Source organism: Schistocerca americana, chromosome 4, assembly GCF_021461395.2.
Source record: "Schistocerca americana isolate TAMUIC-IGC-003095 chromosome 4, iqSchAmer2.1, whole genome shotgun sequence".
NCBI lineage: Eukaryota > Metazoa > Arthropoda > Insecta > Orthoptera > Acrididae > Schistocerca > Schistocerca americana.
The window spans coordinates 370,332,927-370,351,636 of record NC_060122.1 but is presented as its reverse complement, the minus strand read 5'-3'; the positions used below and the strand labels follow the sequence as shown (position 1 = coordinate 370,351,636).

Below are 18,710 nucleotides of genomic sequence, written 5' to 3'. Positions count from 1 at the left end.
CAACCCTAAAGAAAGCATGTGTTGACAGATGTGAAAATTACCGAACTATCAGTTTAATAAGTCACAGCTGCAAAATACTAACGCGAATTCTTTACAGACGAATGGAAAAAGTAGTAGAAGCCGACCTCTGGGAAGATCAGTATGGATTCCGTAGAAATATTGGAACACGTGGGGCAATACTGACCTTACGACATATCTTAGAAGAAAGATTAAGGAAAGACAAACCTATGTTTCTAGCATTTGTAGACTTAGAGAAAGCTTTTTGACAATGTTGACTGGAATACTCTCTTTCAAATTCTAAAGGTGGCAGGGGTAAAATACAGGGAGCGAAAGGCTATTTACAATTTGTACAGAAACCAGATAGCAGTTATAAGAGTCGAGGGGCATGAAAGGGAAGCAGTGGTTGGGAAGGAAGTGGGACAGGGTTGTAGCCTATCCCCGATGTTATTCAATCTATATATTGAGCAAGCATTAAAGGAAACAAAAGAATAATGCGGAGTAGGTATTAAAATCCATGGAGAAGAAATAAAAACTTTAAGGTTCGCAGATGACATTGTAATTCTATCAGAGACAGCAAAGGACTTGGAAGAGCAGTTGAACGGAATGGACAGTGTCTTGAAAGGAGGATATAAGATGAACGTCAACAAAAGCAAAGCGAGGATAATGGAATGTAGTCGAATTAAGTCGGGTGATGCTGAGGGAATTAGATTAGGAAATGAGGCACTTAAAGTAGTAAAGGAGTTTTGCTATTTGGGGAGCAAAATAACTGATGATGGTCGAAGTAGAGAAGATATAAAATGTAGACTGGCAATTTCAGGAAAGCATTTCTGAAGAAGAGAAATTTGTTAAGATCGAGTATAGATTTAAGTGTCAGAAAGTAATTTCTGAAAGTATTTGTATGGAGTGTAGCCATGTATGGAAGTGAAACATGGACGATAAATAGTTTGGACAAGAAGAGAATAGAAGCTTTCGAAATGTGGTGCTACAGAAGAATGCTGAAGATTAAATTGGTAGATCACATAACTAATGATTAAGTATTGAATAGAATTGGGGAGAAGAGGAGTATGTGGCACAACTTGACAAAAAGAAGGGACCGGTTAGTAGGACATGTTCTGAGGCATCAAGGGATCACAAATTTAGCATTGGAGGGCAGCGTGGAGGGTAAAAAGCGTAGAGGGAGACCAAGAGATGAATACACTAAGCAGATTCAGAAGGATGTAGGTTGCAGTAAGTACTGGGAGATGAATAAGCTTGCACAGGAAAGGCTGCATGGAGAGCTGCATCATACCAGTCTCAGGACTGAAGACCACAACAACAACAACACCGTGAATATTCGGGAAAACATTAAATCGCCGACATCTCTGCGACTGGAAAAACATCCTTCAAGAATGGAACAAGAGACAACTGAAGAGAATCGTTCAACGTGACAAAAGTGCAACCCTTTCGCAAATTGCTGCTGATTTCAATGCTGGCCCATCAACAAGTGTCAGCGTGCGAACCGTTCAACGAAATATCATCAATATGGGCTTTCGGAGCGGAATGCCCACTCTTGTACCATTGATGACGGCACGACACAAAGCTTTACGCCCCGCCTGGGCCCGTCAACACTGACATTGGACTCTTGATGACTGGAAACATGTTGGCTGATCGGACGAATCTCACTTCAGATTGTATCGAGCGGATAGCCGTGTACGGGTATGGAGTCAACCTCATGAATCAATGGAGCCTGCATGTCAGCAGGGGACTGCTTAAGCTGGTGAAGGCTCTGTAATGATGTAGGGTGTGTACAGTTGGAGCGATATTGGACCCCTGATACATCTACATACGCCTCTGACAGCTGACACGTGTGTATGCAGCCTGTCTGACCACCTGTATCCATGCATTTCCATTGCGCATTCCGACGGACTTGGGCAATTCCATCAGGACAATACGACACCCCGCACGTACAGAATTGCTACAGAGTGGCTCCAGGAACACTTACTTCCTAACTCATTTTTTGGATCATTTGCATTAATGCATTCGTACTAAATACCGGCAAGTTACTACCTTGTTCCATTATCTGTTTCGCTTTCGTCTCTGTTGCGTTTACATCACTTTTATATTCTGTGTCATTCGTTTCCAAATTACCATTACTGTCATCACATATTTCTTGCTTCACCTTTGCATTATTTACACATTCCGTTCCTCCAGTATTGGTTAGTTTGTCGTCAATATCTGAAACATTGTCGAACATATCTGCGCTCGTATCGTTACTTTGTACCCCCAATTTACACCTCCATTGTTGTAACTGAAATTTTCTCACCATTATTCATTGTAAATAATCACTGCTAATTTTGCAAGGCTCGGAACAGTAGTAATTATAATACACTGTCCTGTCACCGGGAACCACGTATAACCCGTCGACCTCTCCTGCTAATTACGCTTTTCTATATGACCGTGTGCCTAAAGTCCCTAATCTGTGGGGAAAATGCATCTACTCCGAAGAATAATGCAAAACCGAGAGAGGTAGATGAAATTATAACCGAATCGCCACTGCGCAGTATTTTAGCAATGACGATTAGAAGCAAAATTCGGTTAACTTTATATATTTTTATTATGTAAACTAGTATTTAATTAACAGTGGTCAATGGAAAAGTTGCAAAAAAGGTTTTCAAACCAAGTCATTAATGAAAAGAACCAACGGTCGCCAGTTCCTCACCGGAACAAGAATAATTAAATTAAAACAGAATTTTATATTCGTAATCAATCTTACGTAAGAATAGTTACTGGCGTCATAACGTAGGAGCAGTATCTAACGCACACTTTCAAGTACTTCATACCACACGTGTCACGGTTGTCAAACAATAATCCAATAGCAAACACATACAACATACTATATTAATTTTCAAAGATCAGTTAAACTAAGATTGTGTACTGGCTGTGGACAGAAACTTTTTGTTACGTTATTCACCGTAATAGTGACTGTCGTAATAGTAGCAAGCAGAAAGATTGTTTGAATTTACTTATGAAGTTACTCTGATATATCTTGGTAATAAAAGTTATAAATTATGCCACAAGCCATAAATTAGAATTCTATTTTGACAGTGAAATTCAGTGTTCAAATTACGTAAAGTTTTACTACCAATTTTTTATTATGAAAGTTACTCTATTTTTACCAAATGAATCAATACTGGCTTTTGCGTCATTCTGTTTCTGACATTATTCATACTACAGCCAAATATTTCATTATTACGTAATTGTCCACAAGTTGTAAAAATTATCTTCTGATAATCTAATTATTAATTTCCATTTCATTTTCAGTTAATTTCTGATTATCTCGGTTCATACAAAGGGATAGGATGATTACTACTTGGATGGTAGGAAAACTATTTACGTGACAGTACGCATGAAAAAAATGTTATTTAAGCAATAAAATTCCGGCTACGCTGGTCAGCCTATTACATTTCTAGTTATAAAAATTCTGCATCTTACTTCACTTTATGATGCTTTTGGTTTGTCGAGTGGCTTCATTTAACGGTAAAATATGGCACAGGTTGATTTTATTGCCATACTATTGCCAATAAAAAGGGTGAGATTAGCTCTGTAAAAAGCAAAACCATGAATTCAGTAAGCAATGAAATTAGTTCAGTGACGATGAGCGCAAGTAGTGAGACAAGTTCTCTAAAAGAGGAAATAGCTGCCTTGAGAAGTGAAATAGAAATTTCAAGCAAGAATTAAATGACTTAGATACTAAATTTAGTAATGGCAGGAAAGATATGACAAAACTTCTTACGGACGAAATCAAAAGAATCAAAGACAACATGCAACAACAAGTGGGCGACTTAGTGGCTGCAAAATGCGGATATATCGAAAATCAACTGAAACATGATATCGGTGTGAGAACAGATGAGATCAATGAAAGTCAACAAAAAGGTAAACCGCGAAATAGCAAAAATCCGTTCTGACTTTAAAAATTCGGTTGTTACTTTGAATGGCCAAATTGTAAGTGTTAAGGTCAAACTTCAGGCGTTGGAAACGGATGTTAATGATAAGTTTTCTGAAATAAAGGACAAGGATGTGGGCGACATAAATGAGCGTATTAAAAATCTGGAGAACGCAAGAAATCTAATCGCGATTTACGTTGTAGGAGGGACATGCCAGAGCCAAATAAGCAGTGAAATTGATAAATTTGATCCGAAAGGTAGTAGTAATCCAGTTGTGTTCGTGGACAAATGCAAGTCGTTAATTCCGAAAGAATTGCCAGAAGAAATTCGCGTCAGGATTGCCAGGACACGACTGAGTAGTGACGTAGATAGATGGGCAGTTCGCTCCCTGAGAGGTTACGAAACGCTTGACGAATTCTTATAACGATTTGAAGACGAATACTGGTCAACCAGTAAACAGGAGGAAGTAATTACGGAATTTTCGTATGCTCCTTCGTATTGTGCCAGCAGAGACTCAAGTATGAAAAATTATTGCGAGGATATGTGTAAAAAGATCGAGCATGTAAAAGGACACATAACCGAACAGAGAAAGTTGGACATACTGCGCGGCAAATTGCCACGTAGTGTCCGTGGCTAGATAATTGGTGACTGTAGCAAAACAGCGTTTTTGAATAAGGTAGGAGATGTAGATGTTTTATACCGTGATGACGAGAATCGCCAGTGCAGTCACCACAACAGCAGCTACAATCAGAACGGAAATAGTAAATATTACGATCGACGAGGTCAAAATAATCAAAATCAAAGTCAAAACGGAAGCTTAAATAGTGATTACAATGTGAGATCGGCACATGTAGATAGAGGAAGACGCGACAGAGGCTTTCGCCGTGGTAGGGGGATTACAATTGTAACCACCGTGGCAATGACAGCGTGGAAAACGGGGGTCCGCAACAGTAGCGGGTCTTACTGCAGCTGATCTCTTTGTCAGAACCCGCCTGCATCAGAGGCAGTATTGCCGCCGCAACAGTGACGACGCAAAGGGAACAAAAACGAGTAACGAACTTAAACAAGGTGAAGTGTACGCTGGAAACAGCGAGAATGAAAAACGATGCAGAAATGTCGCGATTTAGACGCTGGTCGAATCAGATGTTTTAGCAAGCGGAGTCACAAATGTTGTTGGAGTGGCTACTCGTGCGAGTACAGACAGTACCGCTGCACCGAGTTTAGCGCATCTTCTGGTAGCGAATGTGCAAGTAGTTTCGGTAAATGAAGTTGAAATAATTGAGGATAAGGAATGGTTGACGCAATTAAGTAATACTGTATGTACGATGTTCTGGAGGAATGGAAGAAAGAAGAAAGTAGCGTATATTTTACGGAAAGTAATGAGAGATGATGAGTAATGAAGATGAGTATTTTCTTTGTGATACTAAAGGGAAAAGTAATTTGAAACAGGTGTTTCGTATAGTAGATAATGTTGATGAGTATGTGAACATAATAAAGAATGTGGGGCACGTGAGGTGCATAATAATAATGTATTTGTTGATGCCATTACCGAACTCGACGAAGTCAGCCGATTAGAAAAGGCAGCCGGAAACAGTGTTATGGGGCAAGGGTATGTTTTGTTTGGTAACTGGATGAGGTTAGCGAGCGAAACGGAATATTCTAATGTGTAACAAGTTAGGGCGGAAGATGAGGTAGCCAGCTTGACTATGCAACAGATACCGCGGAAATAAAACATGTTTTGTTTCAGACAAAAGAAGATAGTAGTAGGAGGCAGAAAAAAAACCACCGGGTAAAATGGTTGAGCCGGGTGGTAGTCTGTGGAATGATTTGGAAGTGGAACAGGATTTATTATGGAAAGATAGAGGTGATGAGTCGAGACGATGTGAACAGATCATGATCCTGGTAAATGTACATGGTGTGGAAACTCAGACATTAACCGATAGTGGTAGTCACATTAGTGTCTGTTCCCAGTCATTTTATGAGCATATCAGGATTGAACGTGAAATAGTCGCGATGCCAGTTGAGGGCGTGAAGATAATATGTGCTACTAGTAGTCGTAAACAAATAATATCGCAGGTGTTGTTACAAATGATAATTAAAAATGTCTTGTTTGAACACGATTTCTTAGTGGTGCCCAAGTACTGAAATCATTGCAGGTATGGATTGGATGACTAAGCATAAAGTAATTATTGACTGTGATAGGAACGAAATGATTTGTTCAGTGGGAGATGAGAAGATAAATGTGTATTTAGATGAAGTAGTAGAAACTGGTGAAAGGAGTGAAGTTAATTTACGAATACTTAAGTTACCATTGTACTAAGGTGTACAGGTCTGGGTGAAGGAGCCGAGCGTTATCATGATAGAAACTTGAATGAACTGAACCCAACTAAAGACGAAATGAAAGACATAGTAGAAAAGGGAACTGTAGAATATTTTAGCCAGTAATATAGAAGTATTTTCAGAGCAGCCTGGTTTAGATCGTAAATTTGAATATGTAATCGAAACTGTAGATCATGAACCATTTTTCGGACCAATCTATCAAATCTCGTTAACTAGGAAGGAAGCAGTACAGAGAGAAATAAAGCGTATAGAGGAATGGGGAATAATTGAAAGATCTAGGAGCCAGTACAATAATACACTTGTTCTGGTTAATAAGAAAGACGGGGGAGTCAGAATTACTCCAGACCCCATGTGTTCAACATTATTATCTTCTCTGGTTTCGGCTTTTGAGGAAGAATGGGGTGCCAGTCTTCCACAGACATTCAGTCACCTCATTGTCCCCAGCATTTAAGCCATCATGAAGGCGGAGGATCGACACACACCACATTAATGTCCATTAAATTTTGATCAGGTCGTGCGTGTTAAGTTCTTGTTGAACCGAGGCAAATGACGCGATGTTCGGTTTGTGTTACCTGATTGGCTAGCTTCAGTGCTAAATAACACTGAAACGGAGCAACTTATAGATTTTCTTAACAATTATTTCTCAGCATAACCTCCCGTGTAACACCGTTACAAGCTTTCCACAGTTTTTCTGACCACCCTGTATGGAGTCTGAGCAAAAGATTCCGGACACCACTATGTAAAGGGGAACTGGTCACTAGGTGGCATTAGAATCGGACCCGCCAGTGTGGAACGAAGTAGGGGTGTATTGAGTGGTCAGTAGAGAAGCACTACCAAGAGAATGGGTCGGTCAAGAGAGCTCAGTGACTTCAAACGCAGACTAGTATTGGATGTCACCTGTATAAAAAATTTATCGGGGACATTTTAACCCTTGTTAAGCTGCTCAAGTCGACTGTGGGTGACACAAGGACCATGGATCATTTGTGAGGGTGTTTTGTAAAAAAGTAGCATGAGATAAGCGGAAGGAATCACTCGTGAGAGCCAAAGTACTATCAGCAGGCCACCTAGCACAATGCCTCTGCGTAGGGAAGTAAAATGAATGAAATACGGTGGCCGAGCATTTCCCCATTAGCCTCTCATTACTTAGTCAGTGCGAAGCGACGAGAGAGGTGGTGTAAGACTGGAAAAAGGTGGCTTGCAGCTGTGAATCACGCTATAGCGCGTGGGAATCCGATGGAATGGTACGGGTTTGGAAAATGGCTGGCAAACGTTGCCTTTCACCATGTGTAGTGCCAACAGTGAAGTACAGAGGAGATAGAGTGCTTTTAAAAGTTGGGGTGTGGTCCCCTTGTTGTCCTTAAGAAAACGCTAAATGCAGAAGTATATGAAGACATTAGAAAATTGCAGCGAAATGCAGGAAGATCTGCAGCGGATAGGCACTTGGTGCAGGGAGTGGCAACTGACCCTTAACATAGACAAATGTAACGTATTGCGAATACATAGAAAGAAGGATCCTTTAGTGTATGATTATATGATAGCGGAACAAACACTGGTAGCAGTTACTTCTGTAAAATATCTGGGAGTATGCGTACGGAACGATTTCAAGTGGAATGATCATATAAAATTAATTGTCGGTAATGCGGGTACCAGGTTGAGATTCATTGGGAGAGTCCTTAGAAAATGTAGTCCATCAACAAAGGAGGTGGCTTACAAAACACTCGTTCGACCTATATTTGAGTACTGCTCATCAGTGTGGGATCCGTACAAGGTCGGGTTGACGGAGGGGAGAGAGAAAATCCAAAGAAGAGCGGCGCGTTTCGTCACAGGATTATTTGGTAACCGTGATAGCGTTACGGAGATGTTTAGCAAACTCAAGTGGCAGACTCTGCAAGAGAGGCGCTCTGCATCGCGGTATAGCTTGCTGTCCAGGTTTCGAGAGGGTACGTTTCTGGATGAGGTATCGAATATATTGCTTCCCCTACTTATACCTCCCGAGGAGATCACGAATGTAAAAGTAGAGAGATTCGAGGGCGCACGGAGTGTTTCCGGCAGTCGTTCTTCCCGCGAACCATACGCGACTGGAACATGAAAGGGAGGTAATGACAGTGGCACGTAAAGTGCCCTCCGCCACACACCGTTGGGTGGCTTGCAGAGTATAAATGTAGATGTAGTAGAGCAGGGCTTCCCAACGTGTGGTCCGTGGACCCCTTAGGGGTCCGCCGGGTCTTACTAGGGGGTCCGCAGCCACCTTTGACCAAATCGTGTAAAATAATGAGTAAAAACATTGAATACAAATGTGAAAATCAAATTCATCACAATTGGTTTTTTTTTCCATGTGTAAAACATGTGTACTTTTACTTCAGGTCGTAATCCCAAGCAGCGTTTGCGGTTCCTAAGTGAGAAAGCATACACAGTTTAGTGCCGGTGAATGCGACTTCTCTAATCGACTGTTTCGCAACAGTACGGGGGTCGTTTGTGCGCCGGCTCACGGCGCTAGGTGCGCTAAAACCTTTTACGCAGGCGCGGAGCGAGCTTTGTCGACCAATCACAGCGCTCGCTGGCACGTATGCGGCTCCAGGCATCATTAAATGTTAAACTTGCTTTGTCAGTGCACTACCTATTTCATAAGTCGATTTTTGACCAGTTTATTGCTTCTAACATGGATCCGTGGCTGAAGTCAGGATCATTGAAGAAGGGTGCGGTATCTCCATCGCCTTCACAACAAGGAAAGTTTCCAGTTGAGATGAGTGAGGAGGGAGAACGACCAAAGGAAGAAACAATCGCAAGAAGCTCCAAAGACTATTGATACTTCGGGGGGGGGGGGGGGGGGGGGGGTCATTGGGAACGTGGCACTTGCATTAAGAAGCTTTCAGTTCCCATGGGTTTCGCTCTGAAATTTAAAGTTACTGTGCTCTTGATTGACTAGGGGTCCGCCAAGGATTTTTGACTGCAGAAGGGGTCCACCAAGGATTTTCGACTGTAGAAGGGGTCCGCCAGCTGAAAAGGTTGGGAAGCCCTGCAGTAGAGGAACACTTCAGTGACGATGGCTGTTTATATTTGCATGACAAGCAGTACCGGTGAGGCAATGGTTTGTTAACAATAACAGTCGTGAAGTGGACTGGCCTGGCCGGAGTCCGCACCTGAGACCAACATCTTTGGGATGTGTTCGAACGTCGACTCTGCTCCGGACCCCACCTGTCCAACATTACTATCGTCTCTGGTTTCGGCTTTTGAGGAAGAATGGGGTGCCAGTCCTCCACAGACATTCAGTCACCTCACTGTTGCCAGCATTCAAGCCGTCATAAAGGCGGAGGACGGACACACATCACATTAATGTCCATTAAATTTTGATCAGGTCGTTCGTGTTAAGTTGTTGTTGTGCCGAGACAAGTGACTCGATGTTCGGCTAGTGTGAGTTTGGTGTTGGACAGTGGGTCGCAGAGTAGAGCTGCAGACAGAGTGCGGTCGCTCACCGAAGCTGGCGCTGGCGGAGAGCGGAGTGGGCGGCGGCAGGTCCTCGCCCTGCTCGAAGCGCGCCAGGTTGATGGCGGCCACCTCGCGCCGCAGCGCCGCCACCAGCTGCTCCATGCGCAGCGCGTCGCACTCCACGTCCACCAGGATCTCGTACTCGGAGTCCTTGCGCGAGCTCGGCCGCGACTCGATGTGGATCACGTTCACGCCCAGGTCCTGTGCAGCAGACACCGACAACCACATTCACGTCAGCACTCCTCATCCTCTGATGTGCTTGCTTCACTCGTGGATTCGGCAAACAGATTTTTCATACTATTAGAACAGTGATTCCCATCCTTTGTATGACCGTTTCCCCTGAAGGCTAGTAATACCGAACTCGCCCCCTTCGCCGGCCGCGGTGGCCGAGCGGTTCTAGGTGCTTCACTCTGGAACCACGAGGCTGCTACGGTCGCAGGTTCTAATCCTGCCTCGGGCATGGATGTGTGTGATGTCCTTAGGTTAGTTAGGTTTAAGTAGTTCAAGTCTAGGGGACTGATGACCTCAGTCCCATAGTGCTTAGAGCCATTTGAGCCATTTTTTTCGCTCCCTTCCCGCCCTCCCCCCCCCCCCCCCCCCCTCCTGGCATCGGCATTACCGTCCAAATAAACTACAGAACTAACACTATTTGTCTTTGAAACTTCCATTGAACTAGTATAATCTTTTTACTAAAGTTTATTTGTCGGTTGTATGGTTGATTTGGGAGAGGGGACCAAACAGCAAGTTCAGCGGTCCCATCGGATTACTGAAGGATGGTGAAGGCAGTGCAGGGCACGTGGAAACTGTTTTCAACACATACTGTAACTATGGCTGCGTCGTACAGCGTGTATTAGACTGCAGTTTCTGTAACAATGTATGACTGAATAAATGGTCTCTAGCATGGAAAACAAAATGGTTCAAATGGCTCTGAGCACTATGGGACTTAACATCTGAGGTCATCAGTCCCCTAGAACTTACAACTCCTTAAACCCAACTAACCTAAGGACATCACACACATTCATGCCTGTGGGAGGATTCGAACCTGCGACCATAGCAGTCGCGCGGTTCCAGACTGAAGCGCCTAGAACCGCTCGCTCACACCGGCCGGCCCGGACGTTAGTTCATTAGACCTTTTCTGTTCAGCAATCTCTCATCGATCAATCCCCAGAGTTTGTATAGGGTGGAAAAATCACCCTGTATCTGTAGGGAACTAATTTGCGCAAAGTAAATTGCCATCTTCATGTTATTTACATACATAGACCATTGTGCCTCTCTATGTAGCGCACGATCGTTTAGCCTTGGGTATATCTGGGAACAACTCGTTGAAGAAGACGGTCCAGTGCTGCGTTATACATCAAACAATAAAATTATGATTGTACAAAACACACTAAAATTTCCGCATCACATAGATTTGGTTCATAGGTTAGGCCTGCTGTCTGTATCAACTCTCAACACGGACACAGAAGGCAATATCCTATGAACCAAATGTATCTGATGCGTTATTGTATGATGTATAACGTTACACTGCAGCGTATTCTAAAACGGGTTGTCCCCAAATATGACCATGACTAAAAACCGTACGCTACATAGAGGCGCAATGGTCTTTGTTTATAAATAATCTGAAGATAGCAATTTAATTTGCCGGATATATATATATATATATATATATATATATATATATATATATATATATATATATAGAGAGAGAGAGAGAGAGATAAGAGATAAAGGGTATCTCTCCAAAGAGTTGTGCGGCACATTTTCTCTGGTGTTCCGCAGACATTTGCAGTTACTTTTGTTTTTGCAACGTGTAGCTGCGGCCAGCCCAAATAAATGCTGCTCATCACGTCTTTCATGCGATGCCCAGCGTAGATGGAACGCGTCAGCTTGTTCCCGTTACAAACAAAATTTAAAAGGGATTTTTATGTGCCCATTCGACAGAGAGGTCCCATTTAGTCTAGTGTGATATTCGTTTTATGAGTGTGTATTAACAGCGACAGTAAAACTCGAGAAATAACCAGTGTCCACCTGCGACAGCATCGCCCTAGCCCGCACTGACTGCTACCGCCAAGCACGCAGCGCTGCTCAGTCGCCGCTGGAGTACTGGTTATCTTCGTGTTTTACTCTCCCTGTCAGTACATAACGGTAAAAGGAATATCGCACTAGGCTAATTTGGCACTGCTCTATCAAATGGGCTTATAAAATTACGATTTAAAAATCATTTTGTTTTCAATAGGAGAGACGCCCAGTGCGATGTGGTTAAATAAACTTCTCTAGTAAGACGATTACATTATTCAGAGATCGCTCTCCTGCTAACAATGTCAGGTAACTATTTTATTTTTAAAATGGCGAAAGATAAATGATATTTAGTTTTTGTAGGTGTTCTGTTAAACCACTAACTAAAGAGAAATTGCTACGGGCTTACCTCTATGAACCTTTTTTTACAGAATGATGAAGCAATTCCCAGGGCATCGCGAGTGCTATCTACAACTTCTACTGAGAAAAGAAACGTATCTATTCATATTGAGAGTAGATACTTGTTATAAGACATGCATCCTCTCCACGACACCTCTTCCTACTTCACTCACACTCTGCAGCCACTTTTAAAATCAACGAAGTTAAAATGTCTGCACTGTATTTACTGTCTGTAAATTAGTTGATCACTGGAATTCTTACTGCTGGACTGGTAGAAATTGGAAGACTTCAGATTTCCAATGTCGCCTGACCACTGCCACTAATAATAACAATAACAATAATCCAGAATGAGATTTTCACTCTGCAGCGGAGTGTGCGCTGATATGAAACTTCCTGGCAGAGTAAAACTGTGTCCCGGACCGAGACCCGAACTCGGCACCTTTGCCTTTCGCGGGCAAGTGCTCCCCAAGCACGACTCACGCCCCCTCCTCACAGCTTTACTTCTGCCAGTATCTCGTCTCCTACCTTCCAAACTTTACAGAAGCTCTCCTGCGAACCTTGCAGAACTGGCAATCCTGAAAGAAAGGATATTGCGGAGACAGAGCTTAGCCACAGCCTGGGGGATGTTTCCAGAATGAGATTTTCACTCTGCAGCGGAGTGTGCGCTGGCAGTTCGAGTCTTGGTCTGGCACACAGCTTTAATCTGCCAGGAAGTTTCAATAATAATAATGTTATTAATGGTAATAATACTGTGTAGGCCCTACAGAAATGTAGTTACGTAGCTGCTATTGTGTTATGTTGCGAAGTGAATAATGAAGTAATGATGTTAAGTAGAATTCCTCTGACAGCTCGTAAAATTGTTGTTTTATTGATACACAACTGATTTCGCGACTAAAGCCGCATCGTTAGGTGCAGCATCCATGATAAAGAGTAACTTATAGTGTCTCAACTTTGTGGATATTGAAATTAATAAAGGTGGTAAATGGAAATGAGCGAGTGGCATCGTTGGTCGGGAGGCGCCAACCGGGGAAGTTAGGCCGCTAAGTGAAAGTCTTATTTCAGTCGACGCCACATTGGGCGACTTGCGCGCCGGTGATGAGGATGAAGTGATGATGACGACAACACAACACCCAGTCCACGAGCGGGGGATCGAACCCTGGGCCCTCTTACGTGGGAGGCGAGCACATTCCCACCCAGCTAAGCAGGCGGACAATAAAACTGGTATCTAAAATATACTCACAGGTTAAAAGCTCATAGCTGTACCTATCGCTCCAATCAAGACACGTATATTATTCAGTGAATATTGTCTAATTTACATCGATGAACGATGGCCGCGAAACTGACTCCATACCAATAAAACAAGAATTTTACCAGCTGTCAGCGGAATTCTTCTTAAAATCATGCCTTTCAACAGCTGCGCATGCCTGGAACATAAAATACTTCGCGATAATGAAGTAAGTTCGGTGCACTGGAGGAATTGACTACAGCTAGCATTTTCACGAGATGGTGTACATTCAAGGTGTCTTGCAGCCTTCATATAGTTCATGAAAGACATTTTTGTTTGTATGTATAATGACAAGGTTCCCAGAATGAGATTTTCACTCTGCAGCGGAGTGTGCGCTGACATGAAACTTCCTGGCAGATTAAAACTGTGTGCCCGACCGAGACTCGAACTCGGGACCTTTGCCTTTCGCGGGCAAGTGCTCTACCAACTGAGCTACCGAAGCACGACTCACGCCCGGTACTCACAGCTTTACTTCTGCCAGTACCTCGTCTCCTACCTTCCAAACTTTACAGAAGCTCTCCTGCGAACCTTGCAGAACTAGCACTCCTTTCTTTCAGGAGTGCTAGTTCTGCAAGGTTCGCAGGAGAGCTTCTGTAAAGTTTGGAAGGTAGGAGACGAGGTACTGGCAGAAGTAAAGCTGTGAGTACCGGGCGTGAGTCGTGCTTCGGTAGCTCAGTTGGTAGAGCACTTGCCCGCGAAAGGCAAAGGTCCCGAGTTCGAGTCTCGGTCGGGCACACAGTTTTAATCTGCCAGGAAGTTTAATGACAAGGTTGCTTGTTTTTTATATTTTTTAGTTAACCTGATCGATATTGAGCACATGCTCATCAGCGGCCTTGTATTTTACTTGTAAGTCTTTAAAGAAATTTTATACATTTTGTATAATATTCGGTAAAGCATACAAAATTAATAGAACACCTGAAAAATTCTGTGAATGGTTAAAAGTGACATATAGACCGCTGATGATGAGCATTGATCGAAAGCGGTCCAATATATATTAAAAAGCTCAAAACGCAAGCAGCCTTGTTATTATAATAGAAATAAAAGTGTCTTTCATATTCATGCCATATTTAAGCGTACGTGCCGGATATGTCTCAACTCCAGTCTCGTAGATATTATGCATGTAGTGCATGAACTCCGTGAGGAAGCTGTTGGTCGTACATTCTTTTAACCAGCTGTAATGTCCACCACATTGCGGCACGCGTTAGTGCTAGTAATTGTGAAATAAACTGATAATTAGATAAGTTATCAGTACTACGGTCTTACGAAATAATCATCACCAATATATAACCAAACCCTTTTTTTTTACTGCTTCAAAAATATCATTTTACCCCTTAAGGGGTTAACCACTCCCTAGCTGGGAACCACTACACTAGAACATGGTAAATGAAATACAGTCAAAGGACTGTCAATAATCCACACCAACTGTAAATGACACTTATCAGCAAACTGGAATCATAAGATTGAAGAAGAAAGAAATAGTCAGTGCAGAACCTATCGTTAAATTTTCACAGTATATGAGCACAAACATTGCCTATCTCTTTCAAGACTTTTATAGCTAACCAGCAACCCCCTCCAAGTCCAATACATTAAACAATCGAACTCCCTTCTATAAAGTGACTTCGAATCACATTTGCACAACCGATATTGAGAACTGGAAGTCACTAAGTGCCCTCTTTATCAAACCCAGGATGAATCTAATCTTGGTAATTTTCGCTGCGTGAGTTACACTGACAAGACGTCAAGTCAGATACACAGTTTAGAATTCGAGTACTTGCCTTACTGTGTTAAACTTTTAACCTAATGAAAAGAATATGATATCATTAAAAATTTTTGAATTCGGTCAATAATTATGTAAAATACCAAGAATAAAAAAAAATTTGTCGGTTCTGAAAACCGTTACACAGGTAACCAAGAAACAAGATTGGATGACCGTTTTACACGTTTACTAATATAGATAATCGAATGCTCAGCGAACTCGCGTCACTGTCGGATCCAGTGATTCGATCCAGTTGTTCAAATTCCCTTCAGTGTGGCTTTCTGAATTAGCGCGGATAAATATCGTCGCTACTTGCTGTTAAAATACTCCGGGCTGTTAAGCCGTGGTCGAATGAAGCTCTTGGAGAAACCCGTCATTTTGTCTCCATTTGCGAAAGACGTCTTCAAGGCAGCTTTTAGGGTCTACCCTGACTCAGTCGGTCACGAATCAGGGTGTGATTCCCTCTTGAAAATTCCCTCCACAGATGGGGGTGAATGTTAAGTTTCTCAAGGAAATGCATACGAACACCGGATAATAGCTCAGAGTATTTTAATAAACGTGACATTCCTGGGCGTGAACGTTTACATTATACAGAGCTCTCTGTTATAACGCACCGTATCTAATCACAAATCTAGCCGGCAAACAAGTAACGATGACGTTGAACTCAGTGAGATGCAGTGAAGTGGTAATGGTGAAGCCTGCTCAGAAGACGTTGAAGTCCATTATAATGAGTACTTTGCAGTAATGGAAATTTGTACCAATCTGGGACGTATACCCAGATTTCCTACTTTTCGCGAGCGGTGACATTAACCACTAGGCTGCCTGAGCAGCACTCTCATTGCCACATATACCTCTACCTTGCCGTGAAACAACGAGGCGACACAGTGATTAGTGCACTAGACTTGCATTCCGGACGACGACGATTCAAATTCGTTTCCGACCATCCAGACGTAGGTTTTCCGTGATTTCCCACAATCGCTCCAGACAAATGCCGAGATGCTTCTTTCGCAAGGGCACAGCCTATTTCCTTCCCCATCCTTAGAATATTCCGAGTTTCTGCTCTGTTTCTAATGACTTCGATGTCGATAGTATGTTGCTTCTTTACTTCCTTCCTTTCTTCCTTGGAACATATTTTCGTGAATCACGACGTACTAGTCATTAAAATGCGTTCCCTGTATTCACAACTCGCATACTGAGTATCAAGTGCACAGTATCACCATACCTTAGACCTCCACCCACAGACTCCTGTATGTGTGTTAACAACACCGACTCAAAGGAAGGCCTCGGCGCTTGTTCGTGACGTCACGTCAGCTAGGCACGGCGAACGTCAGGTTTGTTGCAGGCATACTCATAATGGTCGTGTCTCCCTCTCTGACACAGGAAAAGGTGAAACTATTGGCGGTAGTTGACCAACACACATTGTTCTGAGAGATTTCTGCAATCAATTAATTGTGCAATTCATTACACTTCTTAACAAATAGTGTACTCCTGAACTTAAATTTCCACCTGTTTTAAGGATTGACATACAAAAACAACTTCATGGTCCAGCAGCAACGGAATTCGTGCTTCTTTACCTTATTCGTAAATCTGAGGAAGTTACGTTTGTACTGGGTTACTTTTACGAGAAACTGTGAACATATTGGTGTTCTTCTTTAGGTATCTTGGTTGACTATGGGTGAGGAGCACTGAATGTTAATGAAACATCTTGCGATTGTACACGTTGGGGGAGGGGGTGGGGGACAGAAGAAGAGGCAAAAGAGAGGTACTTGTTTTATAAAGTAATTTTTTTTATCTTATAAAGTTTCTCCTTTCAGTTGCAAGAGGGGAATATTTATATTTTCTAATGTGCATGTTTAAAAACGATTAAGCTCAGCAGTATTTTCGATGTATGAAGCTATTTTGTTTCCTGTTTAGAATCGCTTTCGTTGAAAACGACTGTAATCTAATGACTGGCAACAGTTGGACATTTACACATGTAAATTAGTTCACATTTCCAGTGACGATGTCAAACGAAAATAAATAAATAAATAAAAGAAACGAGTTCATTGTAAGGGGGTTGTGGTAAGTTTCGATAGCAAAATGGATCAAGTAAATATAGTTACTTGAATGTAAAATTTCCGAAGCTTGCAATGGGCCAGCGTCTTCTCATATTGATCTACGTTTGTTTCGACAGGATTCAGTAATACAGAACTATGATCTTCATTTGTAGCTTTACGATAGTAAGAAAATCTTTCATCTAAATAAAACTGCAGAATCCAAAAAAATACCAAACATTTTGTCTAAAAATAAGAGATTTATAGTGATAAGCACGCCCAGGCGCTTCTGCCTGCAAGAGACCTGGCGTTCGCCGTGCCTAGCTGACGTGACGCCACCAACAAGCGCCGAGGCCTTTCTTTGAGTCGGTGTTGGTGTTAAGTGGTCCTAGCGTCCTTGTGCCATTTATGTCATGACTTTCCACGACGCCCCACCGAAATTTAGTCGGCACATAATTGCCACAAAGTTTGTTTTTGTGGATTCCGAAGATCCTTGAAGTTACAGAGATGAGTGTAGTTCATTGAACGTATATCATCTGCTACACCAGTTGTGCAAGTTCAGAAACAGGGATGTGATTACAATATGTATGTCAGTTGGATAAATGTTGCTGTCGCATCCGTCGACCAGAAGGCAGCGACGCACTCACCTGGAAGACCTGCAGCGCGCGGGCGAGGCCGCCCACTTGGTTCTTCAGCGAGAACACCACAGAGCTCAGCGAGTCCTTGTGGCCCTCCACTGACACCTCGTTGGGTCCCGCGTCTCTGCTGATACTCCGCTGCAAACAAAAGAAAAGACTTTTTAGCCTTCTCCGGCACAAACCAAGATATTGCTAATAGAATATTACAATTAACCCTTCAGTTGACGTAGGTGCCATTGGAGAAGGAGTAAAAAGCTCTGGATGTGGGAGGTGGGTGAAAATCTCCCGTGGCCCTTTCTAAGGAACCAACTCGTCATTCACCTCGAGAGTTTTTTTCTTTTAAAAAAGGCATAAAGGAAACCTTCGTTGTTGCAGAACACGCCTGTAGTCTAAATCTAGACAAGGGCAGCCGTGAGAATGGTCGCCTTGCTGAGAGCAGGTGGTGTTTTAGACGTCTTGCTGCAAGCAAGAATATTTTCTCACAAGGAACTTGAAGTATCTGTACGACCCTGCACGATGGGACGAACAATATATCGTTCCTCTCGGGCACTGTTCGCAGGGGTCATCAAAATCCTGCATGACGTTCACATGAACCTTTATGTTCCATGCTCGTATGACAGTCATGGGATTCGACCAACGCGAGCAGCAGTACCGAAGATCCATATACCACAACCGCAACAGGCTACCACGCTCTTGTTGTCGAATTCCAATACACGGCGGTAGAAATTTCTCCTTATCAAAATCTTAACAAGATTTCACAAAAAGTTAACGTTCGAATGCAGTTCCTGGATGAGAACCCAGCTGCCAAATCTTTCCTTATATACATGATATAGA

General features: G+C 42.7%; 1 protein-coding gene across 1 annotated transcript in view; it reads right to left on the bottom strand.

The window, feature by feature from the left end:
- Positions 1-18,710, bottom strand: part of LOC124612916 (tryptophan 5-hydroxylase 1) — a 270,706-nt gene that overhangs the window by 186,698 nt on the left and 65,298 nt on the right. The window contains exons 2-3 of the mRNA XM_047141405.1: positions 17,886-18,014; positions 9,737-9,950 (exon numbers count right to left, since the gene is read on the bottom strand). Of these exons, the coding sequence (XP_046997361.1) occupies positions 9,737-9,950; positions 17,886-18,014 (343 nt within the window). The remainder of the gene's footprint in view (positions 1-9,736; positions 9,951-17,885; positions 18,015-18,710) is intronic.